General features: G+C 57.1%; 2 protein-coding genes across 5 annotated transcripts in view; both read right to left on the bottom strand.

Annotated features, from left to right (window-relative positions):
- Nucleotides 1-1,280, bottom strand: part of NAT14 (N-acetyltransferase 14 (putative)) — a 4,302-nt gene extending 3,022 nt beyond the window's left edge. For 2 of the 3 annotated variants that reach the window (XR_003797046.1, XM_029245369.1), the window contains exons 1-2: nt 623-789; nt 112-227 (exon numbers count right to left, since the gene is read on the bottom strand). Coding sequence is in view for 2 of the 3 variants with exons in the window: in XM_029245369.1 (XP_029101202.1) it covers nt 112-183 (72 nt within the window). In the remaining variant the exon portion in view is untranslated. Of the gene's footprint in view, nt 1-111; nt 228-622; nt 790-938; nt 994-1,201 lie in introns of those variants that run through there. The other variant, XM_029245378.1, reaches the window with a different exon arrangement.
- A 200-nt stretch (nt 1,281-1,480) lies between these two features.
- Nucleotides 1,481-23,297, bottom strand: part of ZNF628 (zinc finger protein 628) — a 61,511-nt gene continuing 39,694 nt past the window's right edge. Inside the window, exons 1-2 of one of the 2 annotated variants that reach the window (XM_029244309.1) lie at nt 5,945-6,105; nt 1,481-4,723 (exon numbers count right to left, since the gene is read on the bottom strand). In XM_029244309.1, coding sequence (XP_029100142.1) covers nt 1,563-4,723; nt 5,945-6,056 — 3,273 coding nt within the window. In that variant the 5' untranslated portion in view covers nt 6,057-6,105 and the 3' untranslated portion in view covers nt 1,481-1,562. Of the gene's footprint in view, nt 4,724-5,944; nt 6,106-23,297 lie in introns of those variants that run through there. The other variant, XM_029244303.1, reaches the window with a different exon arrangement.

Genomic DNA, 23,297 nt, shown 5'->3' with positions numbered 1-23,297 from the left:
GGCTCACAGGTGTCCCCGTCCCCTCCCAGGTTCACTGGTGTCCCGGCCCCCCCTCACTGGTACCCTCCACCCCACCCTCCCAGGCTCACTGGCGCCCCTGCCCGCTCTCACCTTCAGCATCTCCAGCACTAAGGGTTTCTCATCTTCCCTCATCTCCCGCACCGACAGGTGGCTGGGGGCCATGGCAGCCCCCAGGCTCCCGCGCCCCCAAGGGAGCAGGCGTGCACCTGGCGAAAACAAGCCGGTCAGCGTCAGGAGGGCACCTCTCGTCCCCAAAGCGCCCCACAGCTGCAGATCACGCAACAGTATGTCCCAGGTCAGGTCCCAAGAGAGGTCCGAGACAGGACAGGCTTCCCCGTCAACCCATCGACCTTTCTAAAGTCTCTCGGGGTGCCCCCCCGGCCCCCAGTGGTGTCCAGCGATCTACGCCTAAATGCCCGGTGCACGCCAACACCTGCCAACACCGGGCTCCCTTCCAGGTTCCGGGGCGGCCCTGGGGGTGAGCGAAACTACCCCCACAGGCAGGGAATGGACCCCGCTCCCCACCCCCCAGTGCCCAGAGCCTCTCTGCCCCAACCGCCCCCGAACGGCGTCTGTCGCAGGAACAAGGACTTGCAAGCACCTCTGTGGGTCGCTTCGCTTTTGACAAGGTGCGGGGGGAGCAGGGTTGAGAAGGGGGTCGTCGGCGGAAGTGACGTCAGACTAGCGCACTGGGGGCGGGGCGGTGCCTGCTCTCGGCCTTAGCAACTGTTGCCAACCTTCTGGCAGCGGGTGGGGGGAGAGTCTGGGCGTGGGCTGGGAATGGACTAAGGCGGGGAGCGGCAACCCTGCAAGGGGAGGAGCAACAGAGAAAGGGGGCCTGTAGGACGCTGGCGGGGGGGGGGGCGGGGGGGGGGGGGGGGGGCCCCGGGGGGGGGGGGGGGGGGAGCGGTACTTACCGGTCGCGCGCTGAACGCACGCTTGCTTCCCGACGTCCCCTGGTTCCTAAGCAACCTGAGCGCAGGGGGTGGGGGCAGGGCGGCGAACTCAGTGGTTCTCTTAGGTTCCAGGGCCTTCGCGGGAGGGGCCGCGTCAGCATCTTGAGCCCACGGGCTCCCAAACCGCCCCACCCCAAACCAACCCACCCCGGCTCTCAGTGACATTCGGAATGGGCATTCCCACCCACCCATTTTTCCGTGAGAGGAGCGGTGGGGTGACTTACAGAGAACAAGTGGCAGAACCAGGATTCTAGATTCCAGCGCCTCCCCCATATAGTGACCGTTGCATCCCTTTTTTAAAAAGGATAAACAGAGCCCACATAGGAGAAGTGGCTGGCCCCAAGACGCAAAGCAAGTCACCTGCGAACCAGGAAGCAAGAGATGAGACTCCAAGTTCCCAAGTGGTGGCTATGGCCATGACAGTGATCTCCCAAACCACAAATAAAACAAAAACACAGGAGCGGAGATTCTGGTCTTTATTAGCAAGCCCAGCCTGCAGTTCCCCTCCCCCCAGCTTAGCCCAGCCCAGGCTGACAGTGAGTCGGGGTCTCTGTGTGGGGCGGGAAGGGGTACCAGTGGTTCTACTCAAAACGTGTGCACCAGCTGGACTGCGGGCAGAGTCTGGACAAACTGGATGGAGGGTAGGCCCTGTGGGGTCATGCCCCCAGGTGCAGCTCCTGCAGGGACCACTTGTACCATCTGCGAGGCAGGAGCCGCAGGGACGCCCGCGGGAGCAGAGCCTGGGCCAGGTGGTGGTGGGGCCAGCAGCTGCAGCGCAGCGGCGCCTCCCCCAACGCTGCCATTCTCCAGCAGCTCGGTGGCCGGGGCACTGCGGATAATGAGCAGTTTCTGTCCCGTTGGGCCAGGGGTTGGCGGCTCAGCCAGCCCCGAGGGTAAGGTCTCTACCTCCTGCACACACAGCTGGGTCTGCTCCCCATCAGCCCCGCTCAGCACCAGGACACTCTGCAGCCCCTCCTCCGTCTGCAGCGTCTCAAAGAGCACATCCTGGACCACACCAGTGCTGGCCTCACCGTCACCGGGCTCCCCCGGGCCGGGGTCCGCCAGCAACTCCTCCGCTGCCCCACTCTGAACCACCAGCAGATTAGGTGCCTCAGTGGTGACGGCTCCCCCACTGGAATTGGACAGCTGACCCGTTACAGGCTGGAGCTGTACCGTGGTCACCTCCTGGGCGGGCTGGAGCTGTACCGTGGTCACCTCTGGGGCCGGCTGGAGCTGGACCGTGGTCACCCCCGGGGCCGGCTGGAGCTGGACCGTGGTCAGTTCCGGGGCTGGCCGAAGGGGTTGGAGCTGGACCCCGCTCACTTCCTGTGGCCCTGCCTCCCCAGCCCCCACATTCTGCAGAACTATGAGGCTCTGCGCTCCTGCGCTGGCCCCGGTGTTGCTCCCTCCCTGCACCCCTAGCCCCCCAGGGCCTGGCAGCCAGACTACTCCAGCCCCCTGCCCAGCTTTCCCCACTGCCCGCGGGCCCTGCCTTGCACCGCTGCCCCCACCACCAGTACTGGAGGAGGGCAGCAAGATGAGCTTGGGGGGGGCGGGGGGAGGCGGGGGTGTGGGGGGCTGGACGCTGCTGGGGATCAGCTGGAGGCCCTGAGCAGTCTGCACCAGGAGAAACGTCTGGGAGTTGGGGGCTGCTGGGCCAGGGGGCGGGGCCTGGGCCGTGACTCCTGCCACCTCTAGGGAGAGCGTGGCCTGGAGGTGGGGTAGAACGTGGACATCTTGGGTGGCGGACGGGGCGGGGGCGGCAGCCAGTGGGGCAGGGGGCTGGGGGCCGGCGCCGGGGGCTGCGGGGCCAGAAGCGGCGTTGGCCGGGGCATGCGTCCTCAGGTGCCGCTGCAGGTAGGCGGCCATGACAAAGCTGCGGCCGCAGATGGGGCAGGCAAAGGGGCGCTCGGCCGAGTGCGTGCGCTGGTGCAGCAGCAGGTTGGACGAGTGTGTGAAGGTCTTGGGGCAGAGCGGGCAGCGGAAGGGCCGCTCGCCCGTGTGCACGCGCTGGTGCTGCCGCAGGTTGGAGGTCTGGGCGAAACTCTTGCCGCACACGCCGCAGGAGTGGGGCCGCTCGCCCGTGTGCACGTGCCGGTGGCGCCGCAAGCACGACGTGTTGCGGAAGGCTTTGCCGCACTCCCCGCAAGCGTAGGGCCGCTCGCCCGAGTGCAGCCGCAGGTGGTACTGGTAGTGCGACGACCACTTGAAGGTAAGGCCGCACTGGCCGCAGGTGAAGGCCCGTAGGCCGGTGTGCACGCGCTGGTGGATGGCCAGCAGCGACGAGCGCTTGAAGGCCTTGCCACACTCGCCGCACTGGTAGGGCCGTTCGCCCGTGTGGTCCCGCAGGTGGTAGCGCAGCCCCGACGAGCCCTTGAAGGCCTTGCCGCACTCGCCGCATTTGTAGGGTCGCTCCGCGGAAGCCGGGGCGGGCGCGGGAGCGGGCGGGGCGGGGACGGGGGCGAGCGGCTCCTGGGGACAGGTGACTTCGGCAGCCTCAGCCTGGGGGGGCGGGCGCCCGGCCGCTGCCTCCTCCACGTGGCACTGCTGGTGCGCCAGGAGGCTGGCTAGCTGCGGGAAGGCGCCGTCACAGCTGCCGCAGCGGAACGCCTGCCCGCCGGCCGCCCCGTGGCTGTGCTGGTGGCGGGAGAGGCCGGCCACCGTCCGGAAGGACTTCCCGCAGGGGAGGCAGGCGAAGCCAGGGGCAGAGGCGGCGGGAGGGGGCTGCGGCAGGGGGGACGGCGGGGACAGTGAGGGCGGCGGGGGAGGGTCGGCCTTCCGCGGCTCCGAGGGCGCGTCCGTGGGCGGGGGCGGCGCCTCCGGCCCGGGACAGGGCTGGTGCTCCAAGAGCAGCTCCTCGCTGCCGAAGCCTAGCTCGCAGCCGTCGCAGCGGTACACCAGCTCCACCGTGGTCTCGGCCGCGGCCAGAAAGAGCTCGGGCACCACGGGCGGGGGCGCGGGCGGCGGGGGCGCCGGCGGGCTGGGGGGTTGGAGGGGCCGCTGTAGGTAGGCCTCCGAGACCAAGACCTTGCCGCCGGGCTCCCGCGGCGGAGGGGCGGGGGCGGCGGCGCTGCCGTGGGTGCGCTGGTGCAGCAGCAGGTTGGACGAGTGTGTGAAGGTCTTGGGGCAGAGCGGGCAGCGGAAGGGCCGCTCGCCCGTGTGCACGCGCTGGTGCTGCCGCAGGTTGGTGCTCTGCGTGAAGCTCTTGCCGCACACGCCGCAGGTGTAGGGCCGCTCACCCGTGTGCACGTGCCGGTGGCGCCGCAGGCTGGACGAGTTCTTGAAGGCCTTGGGGCAGTCCGGGCAGGGGTAGGGCCGCTCGCCCGTGTGCTGGCGCAGGTGGTACTGGTAGTGGGACGACCACTTGAAGGCCAGGCCGCACTGGCCGCAGGTGAAGGCCCGCAGGCCAGTGTGCACACTGCGGTGGATCTGCAACAGCGACGAGCGCTTGAAGGCCTTGGGGCAGTCGGGGCACTGGTAGGGCCGCTCGCCCGTGTGGCCCCGCTGGTGGTAAAGCAGGGCCGAGGAGCCCTTGAAGGCCTTGGGGCAGTCAGGGCACTTGTAGGGACGCTCGCCCGTGTGCGTGCGCTGGTGGTGCAGGAGCCGGGACGACCAGCGGAAGGACTTTCCGCACTCCCCACACTCATACTGGGCCGTGGGGGCAGGAGCCGCGGGGCCCGGCTTTTCCCCGGCCCCCTCTGCGGTAGAGGCCGGCGCCATGTCCGCGTGGGAGCCGACCATCACACCTGAGGAGGGATTCCGGGTCAGGTGAGGGCGGGTGGTCCCCCCACCTCCGCCCACACACCGGGTTATCTCAACCCCAAACCCATGGGCTGGCCCTGTAAGAGGCACGGGACACATCCCTTAGGATTACGGCTTCCTAGAGTCCAGGTCAGCTCTGGCCGGAGAGGCTGCCCACGATGGAAGGCTTTGGGTGCTAAAAGGGAAACTTATGGCAAATTGGGAAGAGTTGGTTACCCCCCACCACCGCCATGCCGGCCATCTCCTCCAGGAGGCTGGACCACTGGACGTGGCCTTTATGAGGCCAGGTACTGCCTTTCCGGCTATGTTCAGCCCCTCTAAAGACAGGCAGTGTCTTTGAAGAAGGCTGGGGTCTCTAGCACCGCGCTTTGGATCCTCTGGTCCCTCTAAAGACCTCATCCCCATCCTGCCTCAATACCCGCTGCTGCTGCCATCCCCCAAACCTTTCACTACAGACAAAGCCTCTGTGAGCATCCGCTCTCCACCGCCACTCATCCTGCTCCACCACTCCCTCTTGGGACCCTAACCCAGAACCCCTAGGTTCAACCACATCTACCACCCATTGACCCTGCGGGCTCTGCATCCTCCGCCCCCTCATCCACACCCTCACTGCCCCCCTTATCCAGCACAGATGCTGCTGGTGACTGGAGACTGGCTGGCCTCAGCCTCCTTTTGCATTCATGCCCAAGGATCTCAAAGCTCCCTCCCCAACACCCTGCACTGCTCATGCTGCATTTCTCTGGTCCACTCACCCACCCCACCAGGTGATACTTGCCTCAAATCTCTCTCCTATCCCCTCTTGCTCTTAGCAGGTGACCCTGCCATTAATCTTGTCGCTGAGAAAATAAAAGCAACCAGAAGAGAACATTCCCATCTTCCAACAACTACACTGGTGGCTCTCAATGGGGCAATGGAAGCTCCCTCGACCACCACCACCACGCCCTCCACCCCAGCAGACATGTGGCAATGCCTGGAGACTGTTCTGGTTATCTGGCTGTCGACTGGAGGAGCAGGTGCCACTGGCATCTAGTGGGCAGAGGCCAGGGATGCTGCTCAACGTCCTACGATGCACACTACAGCACCACCCCCAACCCCAAACAGCAAAGAACAATCAGTTCAAAATGCCAGTGGTGCTGAGGTTGAGAAACCCTGCACTACCCCCTCCCACCTGCCTACTTCTGGGCCTAAATACTCTGACTTCCCACCTACAGCGATTCTCCTCATCTCCTGGACCGTTCCCATCAGTGTACCCACAAGCCAGGTCTCCCATCTTTGTAACTTAAAAAAAAAATTTTTTTGGCTGCGTTGGGTCTTCATTGCTGCGCACGGGCTTTCTCTAGTTGTGGCGAGCAGGGGCTACTCTTCGTTGCGGTGCGCGGGCCTCTCATCGCGGTGCCTTCTCTTGTTGTGGAGCACGGGCTCTAGGCGCGTGGGCTTCAGTAGTTGTGGCACGTGGGCTCAGTAGTTGTGGCTCACAGGCTCTAGAGCACAGGCTCAGTAGTTGTGGCACCCGGGCTTAGCTGCTGCACGGCATGTGGGATCTTCCTGGACCAGGGCTCGAACCCATGTCCCTTGCATTGGCAGGCGGATTCTTAACCACTGTGCCACCAGGGAAGCCCTCCCATCTTTAAAAAAACAAAAACCCTTCACCCCACTTCCTCCTCCAGCTATGGCCTCATTTCTCTCTGTCTCCTTGCAGCAAAGCAACTTAAAAGTGCCATCAATACATGCTCTTTCCCATCTCAAACCCTGTCAATCAGATCCTCCCCCAGCCCCCTCCACTCATGGCCTCCTAGTTGCTAAATCCAGTGGTCTCCGCTCAGTGGCCAATGGACGCCTTATTCTCTCTCTCCTTAAACCAGTCCCCTTGGCTTCTGGAATACCGCGCTCCTCACCTGCCACCCTTCTCAGTTTCAGGTGCTAGTCCTACTTGTGAATGTAGGAGAGTCCAGGGCTCTGTCAACCCTCCTATTCTGTATCCACACTCTCCCTGGAAGCCCTCACCCACTCCTGGGACTTCACAATCTATAAATTGGACAATTCCAAAATTGATCTCCACTTGATACCTGTCCTTTGAAACCTACACCCCTGCTAGACTATGCCATTTGGATGCCTAATAGACAACTCAAACTTAACATGCCCAAAACCTAAGTCCAGTTTTTGCTCCTGCTCTCTCCCCTCTCTGTCCCCCACAAATATCTCTTTCACTCCCAGTCTGCGCCATCTCCAAAAACATCTTTATTCTTGCTCAGGCCAAAAGTCCCAGGGCATCCTCACCTCCTCTTTTTCTCTCACTCTCTATGACCAGTCTTTCTGCCGATTCCCCTATTCGAGCAGGAGCATCCTTGGAATCTGGCCACTTCCCACCAAGTCCCCCATTACCACCTTTTTCTAGGGCACCAACATCTCCCTCCTGGGCAACTGCAACAGCCTTCTGACAGCTCTCCTAGTTTCCACCCTTACTCTTCCTAACCCCAGTCTGTTCCCAACACAGAGGCTGAATGGAAACTGCCAACACAGACAGACCATTTCATTCCTCTGTGCTAAAGCCTTCCACTGCTCCCATTTGAGAGCAGAAAACGAACCCCTTACAAGAACCTTCAGACTTCCCACGGCTTATGGCTTCCTTCCCTCCCTGACTGTCCTGCTAGCCTCTCCAACCCTCAGAGCACTATGGTCACAGGGCCGGGTCAGGCATGCCCACTCCCACCTGGGGGCCCACACAGGCCCCTGCCTAGTACCCTCTTTCCTCCAATATCCAGTAAGCTCCCTCCCTCACCTCCAAGTCTTTGCTGAAATGTCATCTTGGGGAATTATTCCCTGACCACCCTACCTAACTCTGCAACCCCTCCCAGCATGCCGCATTCTCTTTCCTTGACTTATTTTTTCTCTCCATAGGGCTTATCACCTTCTAACCTACTTTATAATCAGAGTTTCCCAGCATCAGCACTGTTGATATTGGAGCTGGACAGGGGGCTGTTTCCTGCATTGCAAGTTGGTTAGCAGTATCCCCGGCCTCGGTCCACTAGATGCTAGTGGCATCTTGTTCACTGTTGCATCCCAGCGCCTAGAATATCTGGCACAGAGTGAGTACTCAGTGAACATATCTTGAATGAAAGAAAGCTGGGCATCCCTTTGCACAAGCCGTAAAGGTTCCCTTTAAAAAGATGAGCGTCCCCTTTAAAATATAAGCAAGTCCTTTTAAGAGGCTATCCCAGGAAGCTGCACGTGTCTTTCAGAAGGCCGGCATTCCTTAAACAGGAGACATCCATGCTCTGAAAGAGCTGGGACCCATCTTATCTGGTAAAGAGCACCCTCTTCAAAAGGCCGGGCCACACCCTTCCAATCAGGCCCGACTTCCCCTTTAAGAGGATCCTGCTCCTGCACAACCATCTCCACCTTCTCTGAGCTAAACTAGGGACTGCTTTGAAGCCACTAGGATTCAGAAGCTTTTCTTTCAGTACCTGGGACACTGTCACCGGCCTTTAAAGAGACAACTTATTCTCGGGGGGTGGGAGGCGGGGGGGTGATGGAAGCGGGAAGCTCTTTATAAACTGCACAACCTGCCCCGCCCTTTGAAAAGCAGCCCCTTGCCCTTTAAAGAGTCGGAGCCGGCCCGGCGGACAAAAGTCGGAGGTGAAGTAGCGCCCTTCCCTTTAAGGCATCCCTTCCGGTTTCACGTTCGCCGTTTCCCCAACGTCTCCGCCCTCCGGTCCCTCCCCCACCCCCTCCCCTCCGGTCTCTCACCTGCGGCCCCGACCGGGGAATGAGCTGGGGAGACCCAGGGCCTTCCCGCGGGGATCGATGGGAAGGCGGGGCCCCTGCAGCGGCGGTGTAGGAGTGGGGGCCGGGGAGGGGGCGGGGGCACGCTCCCTCCCAACGGCCCCCGGCGCGAGGCACCCAACCTTTATCGGCGGCCTCTCGCGCACACAAACACCGACGTCGCCGTCAGTGCGTCAGGACGCCACGTGCGCAGAGGCCCCGCCTCCGTACCCCCCATTGGCCGCCGGCTGTGGCGGCCCTTCCTGGCGCGGGCGGCGCGAGGCATCTTGGGAGTTGTAGTACTCTCGGGACCCCGACCACTCGGTCCTTGCGGCGGTCGCGGGGGTCGGCCCAAGGCCGGGGAAAGCTGGGTTGGGACGCAGGGTCGCACGTTCCCCTTTATTAGCATCGACTCCCTATCGTCTGTGGTAGAATCCTCTCCCGCGGCGCGGTTCCCGAGCAGGCGTCGCCCACCAGGGATGTGGTCACTCCTGGCCTGGCCCCACGACCAGGCCCTCGGGGCTCCCATTTTTTCCCCCGCTGGGGAAACTGAGGCCCGCAGTGCTTCCTGCACCGCAAAGGTACCACGTGCTTGCGGTTCCCGGGCGTCTGTTGCATTCTCGCTAGTGCGGCTGTTGGGGAAACTGGGCCCTGCTATGCAGGGGGCTGCCCAGGGCACCAGGGACCCCTGCCTCCTTCGCAGCCTGGGGGCTTAGGGGAAAACGGGGCTGTCCTGAATCCCCTCTCCCTCCTTCCATGTTCAGCTCTCACCAGCCTCGGCCTCTAAGTCAAACTGACTTTTCTGCGAGTCATCCAACTGGTTTCTCAACCATGGCACTGGTGACATTTGGGCGGGTCTTTCTTTACTGTGGGGGCTGTCTTGTGCCTTGTAGGGTGGCTAGAAGCATAGTGGCCTAACCCTAACCCACTAGAGGCCAACAGCCCTCCTCGCCACCCGGCTCCCCTCCACCACACGTTATGACAGCCGTCTCCAGACCTGGCTGCAGGTCCCCTGGCTGAGAACCACTATTCCAAGGCAATCCTCTTCAGCCTGACAGCTACCCTTATCGCGTCCCTTCTCAACTACCTGAAAGCCCCTATGCTAGGTGGGGTCCCATTACATGCTCAGCGGCACTCATCTCTGTTCTAGGACAGACGGATGGGGTCTGACTTTGCCACCCAGGTGTCCCCAACAACCAACAAGGGGCTTAATCAGAAGCAGACGGCACTCTGTTGAATGAGCGAATTTTTACAGCCTCCCATGCAGTTTCCCAAGGCCCCCAGGCAGGCTGGGACTCAGGCGTGATCTGAGTTGTTGGACCTGTCCCTGCCCCGCAGGGTCTTTATGAAATCTGCAGTGAATTCATGCATATAAAACCCTTGGCTTCCAGCTCAGCCCAAACGTTCCTCTCACTTCAGCTTTCACCTCCCCTGCCAGAAACGAAGCTGCCAGAGGCACTGGGGGCGGCGGGGCGGGGGTGGGGTGGGGGAGGGACACCTGAGGAGAGTTCTGAGCTGTTAAGGAGTAAAGAGGGGAAAGCTAGGAAGAGGAGAGACCTGCAGGCCCTGCCCCCTGGGGTCTGTATCCAAGGCTCCTCAACACATCAGGCTCTGGTCGCTAACAGAGGCTTGGGGATGGAGGGAGGATCCCCTATGAGCAACTGGCTCCCACTCTCGGGGCCTGGTGCCTCTTTGGGGAGAAAAAAAAAAAAGTTGTGCAGATTTGACAGGCTCATTTTCAAGACAGCAGTAACAGCCCTGTGGTGTGAGTGATGGGACGCTAACACCGTGTCTGGCTCTCCAGGGACACAGCCGGGAAGAGGAGTTGTCCCCCCATCCATCCCTGAGCTGGACCTCTCATGGAGCCTTGTATGTGGAGTCCTCTGCAGCTGACACAGATATCATAGAAAGTTATCAGAGGCACCCAGTCCAGATTCTGCAGTGTCCAGACTCTCAGTCCTTACCCAGGACCCTCCCCAGATCTTGCCCTAGGAGCTGGGATATAGCAATGGGGGCTTGGGAGGGGGCAACAAAAGTTCGGTCCCAGTGAGTTTACAAAATCTACAGGGGGTGAAGGGTGGCAATAAACAAGACATAATAAATAACACGTATCCCATGCTATGTGCACAAAAACAGAAAGATAGATCAATGGAACAGGATAGAAAGCCCAGAGATAAACCCACGCACACATGGACACCTTATCTTTGATAAAGGTAGCAGGAATGTACAGTGGAGAAAGGGCAGCCTCTTCAATAAGTGGTGCTGGGAAAACTGGACAGATACATGTAAAAGTATGAGATTAGATCACTCCCTAACACCATACACAAAAATAAGCTCAAAATGGATTAAAGACATAAATGTAAGGCCAGAAACTATCACACTCTTAGAGGAAAACATAGGCAGAACACTCTATGACATAAATCACAGCAAGATCCTTTCTGACCCACCTCCTAGAGTAATGGAAATAAAAACAAAAACAAATGGGACCTAATGAAACTTCAAAGCTTTTGCACAGCAAAGGAAACCATAAACAAGACCAAAAGACAACCCTCAGAATGGGAGAAAATATTTGCAAATGAAGCAACTGACAAAGGATTAATCTCCAAAATTTACAAGCAGCTCATACAGCTCAATAACAAAAAAACAAACAACCCAATCCAAAAATGGGCAGAAGACCTAAATAGACATTTCTCCAAAGAAGATATACAGACTGCCAACAAACACATGAAAGAATGCTCAACATCATTAATCATTAGAGAAATGCAAATCAAAACTACAATGAGATATCATCTCACACCAGTCAGAATGGCCATCATCAAAAAATCTAGAAACAATAAATGCTGGAGAGGACGTGGAGAAAAGGGAACACTCTTGCACTGCTGGTGGGAATGTGAATTGGTTCAGCCACTATGGAGAACAGTATGGAGGTTCCTTAAAAAACTACAAATAGAACTACCATATGACCCAGCAATCCCACTACTGGGCATATACCCTGAGAAAAGCAAAATTCAAAAAGAGTCATGTACCAAAATGTTCATTGCAGCTCTATTTACAATAGCCCGGCGATGGAAACAACCTAAGTGTCCATCATCGGATGAATGGATAAAGAAGATGTGGCACATATATACAATGGAATATTACTCAGCCATAAAAAGAAACGAAATTGAGCTATTTGTAATGAGGTGGATAGACCTAGAGTCTGTCATACAGAGTGAAGTAAGTCAGAAAGAAAAAGACAAATACCGTATGCTAACACATATATATGGAATTTAAGGGAAAAAAATGTCATGAAAAACCTAGGGGTGAAACAGGAATAAAGACACAGACTTACTAGAGAATGGACTTGAGGCTATGGGGAGGGGGAAGGGTAAATTGTGACAAAGGGAGAGCGAGGCACGGACATATATACACCACCAAACGTAAGGTAGATAGCTAGTGGGAAGCAGCCGCATGGCACAGGGATATCGGCTCGGTGCTTTGTGACCGCCTGGAGGGGTGGGATAGGGAGGGTGGGAGGGAGGGAGACGCAAGAGGGAAGAGATATGGGAACATATGTATATGTATAGCTGATTCACTTTGTTATAAAGCAGAAACTAACACACCATTGTAAAGCAATTATACCCCAATAAAGATGTTAAAAATAAATAAATAAATAAATAACACGTATCCCATGCTATGTGCCGCTAAGTGTCTCGGAGAAAAAATACAGCAGGAGAGATGGGCGTGGGGGCACGTCCAGAGCTGGGGCAGTGGGTGAAGACTTGATGTGGGACTAAGCAAACATCTGGACATACGCCTGTCCAGTCCCCAGGCATCCTTTTTTTTTGGCCACGCCACACAGCTCGCGGGATCTTAGTTCCCTGATCGGGGATCAAACACCAGGGATTGAACCCACGCCCCCAGCAGTGGAAGCGCAGAGTCTTAACCACTGGACTGGCAGGGAAGTCCCCCCAGGCATTCTTATTTCTGGCCAACAACACCCCGCCCCAGGTACTTTTCGCAACCCCTCCCACTAGATCAGGCATCCCATCCAGCCCCAGTCCCTCTGAGCCCCCTGCCTTGCCAGCCAGGTGAACCATTCTTCCCATGGGGGACAGGGATGGGAGTGGGGACTGCAGTCTTTGAAGGTGGCCAAGACTACCTACCCAACACTTCCCTGGGCCCAAGTTTGTCACTCACGTCCCACAAGCCCTGTGTGCACGTGGGGGTGTCTCTGCATTTACCCCCATCCCAGCCAAAAGGATTGGCAAGGTCTGCACCCCCATCCCAAGGAAGTAGTCGAAGGAGAGGAGAAACCCTGGTAGGAATTGGGGAGCCTAGCCCTTCCCTCTTCTCCACTCTCCCTCACCCATCCCTACCAGCCACACTCCAGGTAGTGGGGGACGTGTGCCAGGCTTCTGGGGCACTCCAGCTCCAAGGTGGCTCATCCAGGACCAGAGTCTGGGCCCTGCCCACTCTGATTACAGAGCATGGAGGGGGCTCAGGTCCCACTCACCGTGCCCCCACCAGTGCTCCCGGACCCGAGACACCTGAGCCTTTCGGCCAGCCTCCCTTCCCTCTAGAAGTGGGGGTTGTCCTGCTGTGTGGACATTCGATTCTGGTTTTGCCCACTCAGTCCAACACCTTGGTGACAGCACAGCCTGCACTCACTGGAGAAGAGAGGATTGGGGTTGGGGACACCTCTCCCTGGAGCAGCCCTCACCCAACCCCCCAGAGGAGGTGGCTGGGGCAAAGACAGGACTCCCAAGGCCAGAGACTAAAAATAAAATATCCTACAGACGTAGAGAACAAACGTATGGATACCAAGGGGGAAAGTGGGGTGTGGTGGTGGGATGAACTGGGAGACTGGGACTGACATATACACACTACTATGTATAAAATAGAGAACTAATGAGAACCTGCTGTAGAGCACAGGGACCTCTACTCAGTGCTCTGTGGTGACCTAAATGGGAAGGAAGTCCAGAAAAGAGGGGATGTATGTATACGTCTGGCTGATTCACCGTGCCGTACAGCAGCAACTGACACAGCAGTGTAAAGCAACTCTACTCCAATAAAAAAGTAAATAAAAAATAAAATAAAATATCCTTTTTCACATAAGTGGAGTAAAAAGAGCAGAGATACACTTTAAGTGGGGGGGAGGGTAGGGGGCAGGCAAGAGAAGTCCCCAAGTCACAGCTGTCAGCTGTCCCAGGAAGAAGGAACCAAGGGGCCAGGCTGTGCCTCCCACAGACTGAGGATGCTCCTTTCCAGCATCTCTAGGGGTTCTCATGGGGTGCCCGAGCCTGCCCTGCCCTGCCAGGCCTCTCCACATGGAAGGGGCATCACCCTCAGTTCACTGGGGTTGGCAGGGCAGTAAATAAAGGCTCTCTGAAGGTTCTTGGCCAGGCACAGAGCTGGAAGTGATTCCTGCAACCAGGAAGGGACTTAACTGGGGGCAAGGCCGGGGTCTCCAGCCCCAGTGTCCAGCTCCATCCAAGGCCTATTTAGCGGGTCTCACATGCATGTCAGAAGCCCATGGAGGCTGCCCAGGGCGTGGGAGCCAGAGGAGACCCCTCACCCAGCCTGGGGGGAAACGAGGGCAGACTCCCTGGAGGAGGACAGTTCACAGGGTCCCATCTGTGTGGGGAAAACAGACCCCTCTGTTTGTTTTTTGTTTTTTTGGCTGCGTGGCAGGCGGGATCTTAATTCCCCAACCAAGAATGGAACCCAGGCCCTCAGCAGTGAAAGCGCAGAGTCCTAACCACTGGACCACCAGGGAATTTCCTAGATTTCTTTCTATATGTAATATATATAATCTCTCTAGATAGACAGATAGATAAATAGATAGATAAAGATAGAGCCTATTGGTTCTGTTTCTCTGGAGAACCCTAATACAAGAAGATTTTCCTGGGTGGGCCTGATCAAATCAGGCAAGATCTTTAAAGCTGGGTCTAGAGGTCAGAGCAGTGGAATATCAGTGATTCTCCTGCTGGCCTTGAAGACACCAGCCTCCAAGGGTTCTACAGATGCAAGGAAATGAATTCTGCCATGCGAGCTTGGAAGAGGACCCTGACCTCAGCCTGCACCTTGATTGCAGCCTTGTGAAACCCTGAGCTAAGGACCCAGCTCAACTGTGGTGCCTGGACTCCTGACCCACGGGGACTGTGAGAAAATTAATGCACGTTGTTTTACACCACTGTGTTTGTGGTAATTTGTTATGCAGCACAGATAACAAATACACTTCTTGTGTTGGTTTGCTCGGGCTGCCATAACAAAGTGCCACAGGCTGGGTGGCTTAAACAACGGAAAGTTATTTTCTCACTATTCTGGAGGCTGGAAGTCCAAGATCAAGGTGTCAGCAGGGTTGGTTTCTCCTGAGGCCTCTCTTCTTGGCTTGCAGACGGCCACCTTCTGCCTGTGTCCTCACATGGTCTCCCCTCTGCACCTGTCTGTGTCCAAATTTCCTCTTCTTGTAGGGACACTAGTCATATAGGAGTAGGGCCCACTCTACTGACCTCATTTTAATTTAATTACCTCTTTAAAGACCTTATCTGTGAATACAGTCACATTCTGAGGTATGGTGGTTAGGACTTCAACACATGAGTTTGGGAGGACACGATTCAGTCCATCGCTCTTCTCAGAAGAAAAGATGTAAGATGAATACGACAGTGTTGGCCCCTCTGAGTTATGGGCTGGGGACACCAGGAACCTGCCACCTGTACATTTTTACAATAAATTTTATGGGGAACAAAGTCCCTCTTGGACTGGGTGAAGAGAGTGCTGCAGCATAGCAGGGTGGAGGCAAGGAGGGGCAAGCCTTGTTTGGGCTCCCAGCCTGGCCCTGTCACCTCAGTTTCCCCACACACACACACTGGAGAGGGATGTAGGGGCAGGGTCAGCGAGGCTTGCAAAGGAGGTTTGGGGCAGGGCCCTGAACTCCGGGAACTACCTCTGTCCCAAACCCTCCATGGCTCCCCATCACTCTTGCCCTCATAACCCAACTTCTGCCTAGCCTACAAAGCCCCGCGGGTCTGGCCCCCATCCACTTCTCTGACTTCACCTCCTCTCATCGCTCTCCCTCTCTCACTCCCTTCAAGCTTGCTCCTGCCTCAGGGCCTTTGCACCTGCTGTGCCCTCTGCCTGGGAAGCTCCTGGCTGCTACCTCTTCCATTAAGGTTGCAAGACAATTATAACCTTCTCAAAGAGGGCCTCTCCAACTGAAGTAGCACCCCTGCCCCATCCGGCCTCCAACTTACTGTCCAGTCTCAGCATCCTCACAGCACATCCAGAACCATAATTTCTTGTTTACAGACGTCTCCCTCCCAGACTCCTACAGGGACAGACAGTGCTTGTCTTGCTCACCACTGCATCCGCAGCTTCTGCACACAGTAGGTGCTCCATAAATGCTTTTTTTTTTTTTTTAATTATTCATTTGGCTGCGCTGGGCCTTAGTTGCGGCACGCAGGATCTTCCTTGAGCGAGCGGGATCTTTCGTTGCGGCATGTAGGATCTCTTATTTTTTTTAGTTGTGGCATGCGGCATCTTTTAGTTGCGGCACGCGGGCTCTAAGTTGCAGCGTGCGGGATCTAGTTCCTTGACCAGGGATCTAACTCCGACCCCCTGCATTGGGAGCGCAGAGTTGTAATCGCTGGACCACCAGGGAAGTCCCCATAAATGTTTGTTGAATGATTACATGCGCCCCACCCACCCCCAATTCCAAGGGCTGGGATAGGAGAAAGGAACCTGTGAATACCTTCTCATACCTGCAAGTGCAGGTCCTCAACAAACATCAGATGAAGCCAGCCCCGAGCTGTGAGCAACTCTTATCAAGATCGAAAACAGGGGGAGAAGGGCTCAAAAGTGGGGGCCACACCTTGAGGACACTCCAGCGGGGAGTCCCAGCACCAGCCTGGGACGTTGGCGCCCCCTGGTGGAACATCCCCAGGCCAGACCCTGCCGGCCGGCCGGTGGCCCCCAGTGTATTCCAGGCTGGTCTGGCGGTGGGACAGAGCTGGCCAGCAGATGTTGCCCTTGGCTTCTGATGGCTTGGATGTGAGCCCCCTCCTGGAGCTGGGTTAGCAAAGGTCGTGCTCCAGCCATGCAGGGGTGGCCCCTTGCCTGTCCTGGGGCCTGAGCTCTGACCTCCAATCCTCCAGAGACCTGGGGGTCTGCTCCCTCCTAGCCTCTTGCCAAGGGACCCTGGGCCCTCCCCTCTGGGCCTGAGAGCAACAGGACAGGAAACCTTCCATGCCAACCCACAACACCACACGTATGTCCAGGGGACACACACATACACACACACACACACACACGAGTCTGCCCAGACCAAGACAGAGAGGCAGTCAAAGTCTGAGAGACACTCGAGAGGTGGTGAAAGGGACAGAGATGGTGAGAGAAGCCAGAAGCACACGAGTGGTGGGAGGCATCATCAGAGACACAGTGAAGAGGAGAGGGCTGCAGACAACCCAGCGAGGGGCAGGAGAGCCAGGGGGCAGAGGAGGAGAGAGCAAGGGGGATGGAGAGACAACACCAGAGCTGGTGAGAGTCACAGACAGACGGAGAGTCACAGGGGCCGGGGGCGGAGCACAGGGGGCCTGTCACGTCCCCACACCTGTGTCCACGCTGCCCTGTCCTCAGCTGTGGTGAGGCGCATGGGTGGTCCTTGACGTCTGGTCCACCTGCTGCTACTGGCCTCACTGATTGCAGCTCACAATACACTCCCAAGGGACTGGACCTCTGGCAACCTCTGCCTGGTGGTCCCCACCCTGAGCCCTGCACCTGGCTGGGCCTCTGCCACTGCCACTGCCCACCGGGATGCCACCGCTGTGCCGATGCTGCCTTTGGCATTGCTGGATGGTGAGTGGGCCTGGGAAGCAAAGGCCTGATCTTGGGCCTATGCTATCTCAAGTTCAGACCCCGGCCTTGCCACTTACTCGCTGTGTGAGCTTGGAGAATTTCCCCTCTGTGCTACCTTCTTATCCCAGTTTTACCAGTGAGGTAATGGAAGATGGAATCAGGACACAGGATCTCCCAAGTGGTGGCAAGGAGTTTTGTTTCGTTTTTTTAAAAATTATTCCCTAACATTACACTATATCACATTTGATAGCTCTCATTTCAAAAGGACTCCTTGGGACTTCCCTGGTGGAAGTGGCTAAGTCTCTGCGCTCCCAATGAAGGGGGCCCGGGTTCGATCCCTGGTCAAGGACCTAGATGCCGCATGCCGCAACTAAGACCTGGTGCAGCCAAATAAACAAACAAACAAAATATATATATATATATAAACAAAAGGACTCCTATGTTGGGAATCCCCTGGCGGTCCAGCGGTTAAGACTTCGCGCTTTCACTGCTGAGGGTGCAGGTTCAATCCCTGGTCAGGGAACTAAGATCCCACAAGCCGCCTGGCCGGGGGTGGGAGGAAGGACTCCTATGTATATTCTCTTCTTGAGCCAGAGTCTTTTATAATTTGCTGCTGATAATTTTATCAAGGTATCATTTGGAGGACAAAAAGGATATTTATAATAGATCTTAGAAATAATATACTTTAGTATTTAACAACTATGAGAGCTTTTACAAAGTTCTTAGTTTCCCTCCTAAGGGTTTTTTTCCCCATGTGGGTTAAATCCCCCAGCTCAGCTGCCTGTGACTTTGGGTGACTGTGTGCCCGGACCTCAGTTTCTCCTTCGGGAAATAGGGACACTGATGCCTTCCTGTGAGTGCCCAGGGGCAGGCGGCCTCACCGAGGTGCAGCGTGTCAGGCACTGGGGAACCCTGGGGGAAGCTCTCGCTGTTCTGTGTCTCTCTCCCTGCCTGCGTGCTGGGGGCGCCGGAGGCAGCCCCAGGCTCAGCCTCAGTGGCTGCAACCACTGGCCCAGTTAACGTGGCCTTGAGGGGAGCCCGGGAGGAGCCATCACTGGGGCCAAGCCTCTCCCTCTGTGCCCCGCCTCAAAGACGCCGACGTCCTAACCTGCAGAACCTGCAACTGTGCGACTTGGGGCAAAAGGGACTTTGTAGGTGTGGTGGAGTTAAGGATCTTCAGAGGGGGAGATGATCCTGGATTATGCAGTGAGTCCTTATAAGAGGGAGACAGGAGGGTCGGGGTCAGAAGGAGATGGGGCAATAGAGGCAGAGGGCAGGGCGATGCACTTTAAAGACGGAGGAAGGGGCCACGAGGCAAGGAATTTGGGAGACCTCTAGAAGCCAGAAAAGGCATGGGAACAGATTCCCTCTAGAGCTGCCAGAAGCAACACCTTGACTTTAGCCCGTGGGACCCATCTTGGACTTCTGACCCCCAGAACTGCGAGAGAATCCCTGTGCATGGTTTTGGGGTTTTTTAAAATATATTTATTTATTTATTTATTTTTGGCCGCGCTGGGTCTTTGCTGCCGTGCACAGGTTTTCTCTAGTTGCGGCGAGCAGGGGCTACACTTCATTGTGGTGCACAGGCTTCTCATTGCGGTGGCTTCTCTTTGCAGAGCATGGGCTCTAGGCGTGTGGGCTTCAGTAATTGTGGCTCGTGGGCTCTAGAGCGCAGGCTCAGTAGTTGTGGTGCACGGGCAAGTGGGATCTTCCCGGACCAGGGCTCGAGCCTGTTTCCCCTGCACTGGCAGCTGGATTCTTAAACACTGTGCCACCAGGGAAGACCCTGTGCATGGTTTTAAGCCACTAGGTTTGCGATAATGTGTTAGGGCATCCGCAGGACGCTCATATACCTCCCGACACAAACCCCCAACGCAGTCTTCTCAGAGCAAACACTGAGACGCTCCCTCCCTCCCACACCAGCGGAGACCAGGTTCCCCCACTCTGGCCAACACCCTCCAGAGACAAGAGGACCCCACTCCCAGCCCCAGGAGCCAGCCCCTCCTCCCTGCCATGTCCCAGCCCCCCGGAAACACAAGGGCCCCCAAGTCCCCCAGTGAAATGCCTTGGGGGGAACCATGCCCATGTTTTCTCTTCCGCTCCTGCCACAGCCTGGCTGTCACCCATGTCACCCACCTGAGCAGCGAGGCCCATACCACAGGTGTCCCCCCTCCCCTGCTCACTCAGAAGCTCGGGTATGAAATGAAACGCAGGGTTTGGGGGTCAACCCTCCCCCCCGAAGCCAGCCCCTCCTGCAGGCTGGAAGACCTTGGGCACCGGCAAGCTGCTCTCTGAGGCTGTTTCCCTGGGACCCCAGGCCTGGAGCAGAGGGAGGCAAGGAGGCACGGGCAAGTGGGTCTGGAGGTGGGTGGGTGGATGTGGGACGTCTGCCCACAGCGGGGGCTCCCGGCATGCCCCCCGGGGGCCACCTCCCCTCCTTCCCAGCCGGCACCCAAGCCTCCCACCGCCCCTCCACTAGCCTGCAATCATGGCTCCTCCACGCTAATCACTGCTATCGCTGCGGTTGACTCTGCTCCTGGCCTCGCTTCCCTAATGAGGGCTTTGTCCCCTTAATTGGCCATCTCCAGGAGCTTTTCTCTGGCCCCCCACCTACACTGCACTGTCCCAGATCGCAGGTCCAACTATGTGTTAATTGGGCCCTTGGGGGGCACACAGAAAGACCCCTCCCCTCCCTGCCCCCTTGCCTTCCTATATCAGACCCCCACCTACAGGTGCCTCAAACCTCAGGGATGTTCTAATTGCCCAGGCCCTGCCTCTGCCAGCCCGGGGAGGGCCTTTCCCTGCAGAGCCCACCCACCCTCCCAAAGCCCATCTCTCTTCCTGTCCCCCCCCCCCCCAGCCCTGAACCTACAGCCCTGGCTGCTCCTTGCCCCTCACAGATTTGGGGGGCTGCTTTATGAGCAGCATTGTGGGGAGCTACTCCAGATCACCCTGGCCATGCACCCGGGGGCTCCGTCAGCCTCTGGAATCTCCGAGCCCGGCCCCCGGGAGCTGTATGCCTTCGTGACGGGGGCAGCCGCCTATGTGCTGCGCACCCTGCACCCCCGGCAGACCCAGCCCCCCAAAAGGAGGCCCAACCATAGGAGGTTCCTTCACAACCAGATCTGCAGGTGAGGGGAGCGGGGTGGGAGGGGAGCCCTTGGTGTTGGGGAGACCAGGCCCAGACCGAACAGAGAGAAGTGGACCCCGGAGCTGGATGCAATCAACACCAGTATGCATTTACTGAGTGCCAACTGTGCGCCAGGCCCCAGAGACCCATCAGTACAAAGCAGACAAAATTCTCTGTCTTCATGGAGCTCGTGTTCCAGTGGGCAGGCAGCTAAGGGACAGTCAAAATAAAGAGACGAATGATACGGTATGATGCTACAAAGCGGAGGAGCCTTGAAGACACAGTGCTGAGTGAAAGGAGCCAGACACAAAAGGCAACCTATTGTATCATTCCGTTTCTGTGACATATCCAGAACAGGCAAATGCACAGAGCCAGAAAGCAGATTAGTGGGTGCCGGGGGCTGGTGGGGGTTGACGGGGAGAGACTGCTAATAGGTACCGGGTTTCCTTCCAGGGTGATGAAAAGTTCTGGAACTAATTAGAGGTGGTGGTTGCACGACATCATGAATGTACTGAATGCCAGTGAATTGCACACTTTAAAATGGTTCATTTTAAGTGATATGAATTTTACCCCGATTTTTACAAACAATATGGTGTGTTCGAAGGTGATAAGTGCTGCGGAGGGCATGCTGGGGGAGGGTTGGTATTTTAGGTAAGGTGTCAGGGAAGGCCTCACTGAGGAGGTGACATTTGAGCAGAGACCTGAGAGAGGTGAGGGAAGGAGCCCTGTGGATGTCTGAGGAAGAGCATACCAGGAAAGGGACAGCACGTGCGAAGGCCCTGAGGCAGGAACATCCCTGGTGTGTTCCAGGGCAAGTAAGAAGGCTGGGGTGGCTGGAACAGAGTGAAAGGGGAAGGGAATTAGGTTCAAAAGAAACAGGGGCCTGATCGTGGAGACCTCATGGGCCTCTGGAGGGACTTGGGCTCTGGGCTGGGATGTGGTACAATCTGAAAGGATCCCTCTGGGTGTTGAGCGGAGATCAGATTGTGTAGGAGGCTACTGCAGTGATCCAGGCAAGGGATGATGGTGGCTCAGATGATGGGTGGGGGACTGGGCTGTGGAGATGGGGTCCGACTCTGGGGCTTTTTGAAGGTAGCGCCTTTCTAACCCACACACCACACTTGACCCCTCTCCCATGGCTCCCCATCGCCCTCAGGACAAAGGCTCTGCCCTAGTAGCCCCTGTTCCCCTTGCCAGCCTCAGCTCCCCATCTAGCACTTCACCATTCAGCCTCTGGGCCTTTGCACATGCTCTTCCCTTTGTGGTACAATGCGGTTCCCTGTCTCCAGGAATGTGGATGGAGACCTCTGTTCCTTCAGGTCTCTGCTCAGCCTGTCCCCACTCTCACACCCACCCAGCACCATCCCACCTTGCCCTGTGCTCTCCCCTCACCTTCTGACAGTAACCATTTTTTTGAGGTTGCTGTGTGCCAGGTACAGTGTACTAAGGCCTTGGCATACACTACATCACTTAATGCTCCCAACAAACTCTCACTGTAGGTTCTGTCTTTCCCCTATATTACAGCCAAGGAAGCTCAGGGAGGTTCAATGACTTGTCCAAGGCTACACAGCTAGACAGTTGATACAACCCTAGGCAGTCTGAATCCAGAGCCCATGCTCTGGACCACTTTATAGTCCTGCCTGGATATAGCATCTCAGGGACTTGGTGATGATGGTGGTGATGATGGTGATGGTGATGATGGTGGTGATGGTGATGATGGTGATGATGGTGATGATGGTGATGATGGTGATGGTGGTGATGATGGTGATGATGGTGATGGTGATGATGGTGATGGTGGTGATGATGGTGATGATGATGATGATGGTGATGGTGATGACGGTGATGGTGGTGATGATGGTGATGGTGGTGATGGTGGTAGCTAAAATTTATCTGATACTCAATATGTGCCGAGCACTGTTCTAAGTACTTCAGTTTTAACTCCCCGTACTCACTTACAGTGAGTATGAACTCATTAATCCCTGACAGTAACCCCAGGAGGTAGGTGCTCTTATAATCCTCCTTTTTCAGATGAGGAAACTGAGGCACAGAGAGGTAAAGTGACTTGCCAAAGGACCTGCTTTTCTGTAAGTAGGTGGCTCCTCCCAGCTAGCCCAGGACCGTGCCTCAGGAGGTCATGGAATCAAATTTGAGTAAATGGGAGCCCGGTTCAGCCTAAACACTGCCCCCATACTGCAAGCCACCTTCCACCAGGATGCCCAGCTGTGGCCACACCCAGAATGCTCACCCCGCACACACACATACACCATTGAAGAGGAAAACACTCATGTCCCCAAACAGGGTCCAGCCCTGTGTTCCAGAGCTGGCCTCCCAACTCCTCTTCAGCCTCCTCTGCTCAAGGACCCCTCCCCATCTTCAGCCCTCCCCCCAATCTGGACCCTGTGATAATGCCAGCCTCTGGCCTCCAGGCTCCCTGTCTGTCCTCCCTGCTCCCCAGGGCCAGCTTCTCTGCTAGAGCATCCCAACCTCCCCACCCCCATGCCCGGTTCTACCACGTGCTCCCCAGGGACACAGGCTGCCCACCAGTGGCCTTGAGGGCAGCCCAGGTAGCTCTGAAACACATTCCCCTCAGCACTCAAGCTCAGCCTAGGAAGATCCAGGTCAGAGACAAGCTCTCCTCAGCATCTTCCCACCCACGCCCTCCTCCTCCCTCCAGGTCCGCTCAGGCCCTGCTCCCTCAGGAACCCCCTCCCACCCACGCTATGAAATTTTAACTTTTTGTGAACATTTTTCAAACACACAGAAAAGTCAAGACAGTTGTCTGATGCAGCAGTTCTAAAAAGGTGGTCCCCTAGGCTTCCCTGGTGGCGCAG

Source organism: Monodon monoceros, unplaced genomic scaffold (assembly GCF_005190385.1).
Source record: "Monodon monoceros isolate NGI ecotype Baffin Bay Population unplaced genomic scaffold, NGI_Narwhal_1 Super_Scaffold_10, whole genome shotgun sequence".
Classification (NCBI taxonomy): Eukaryota; Metazoa; Chordata; class Mammalia; order Artiodactyla; family Monodontidae; genus Monodon; species Monodon monoceros.
This window is presented reverse-complemented; position numbering and strand designations above follow the sequence as displayed.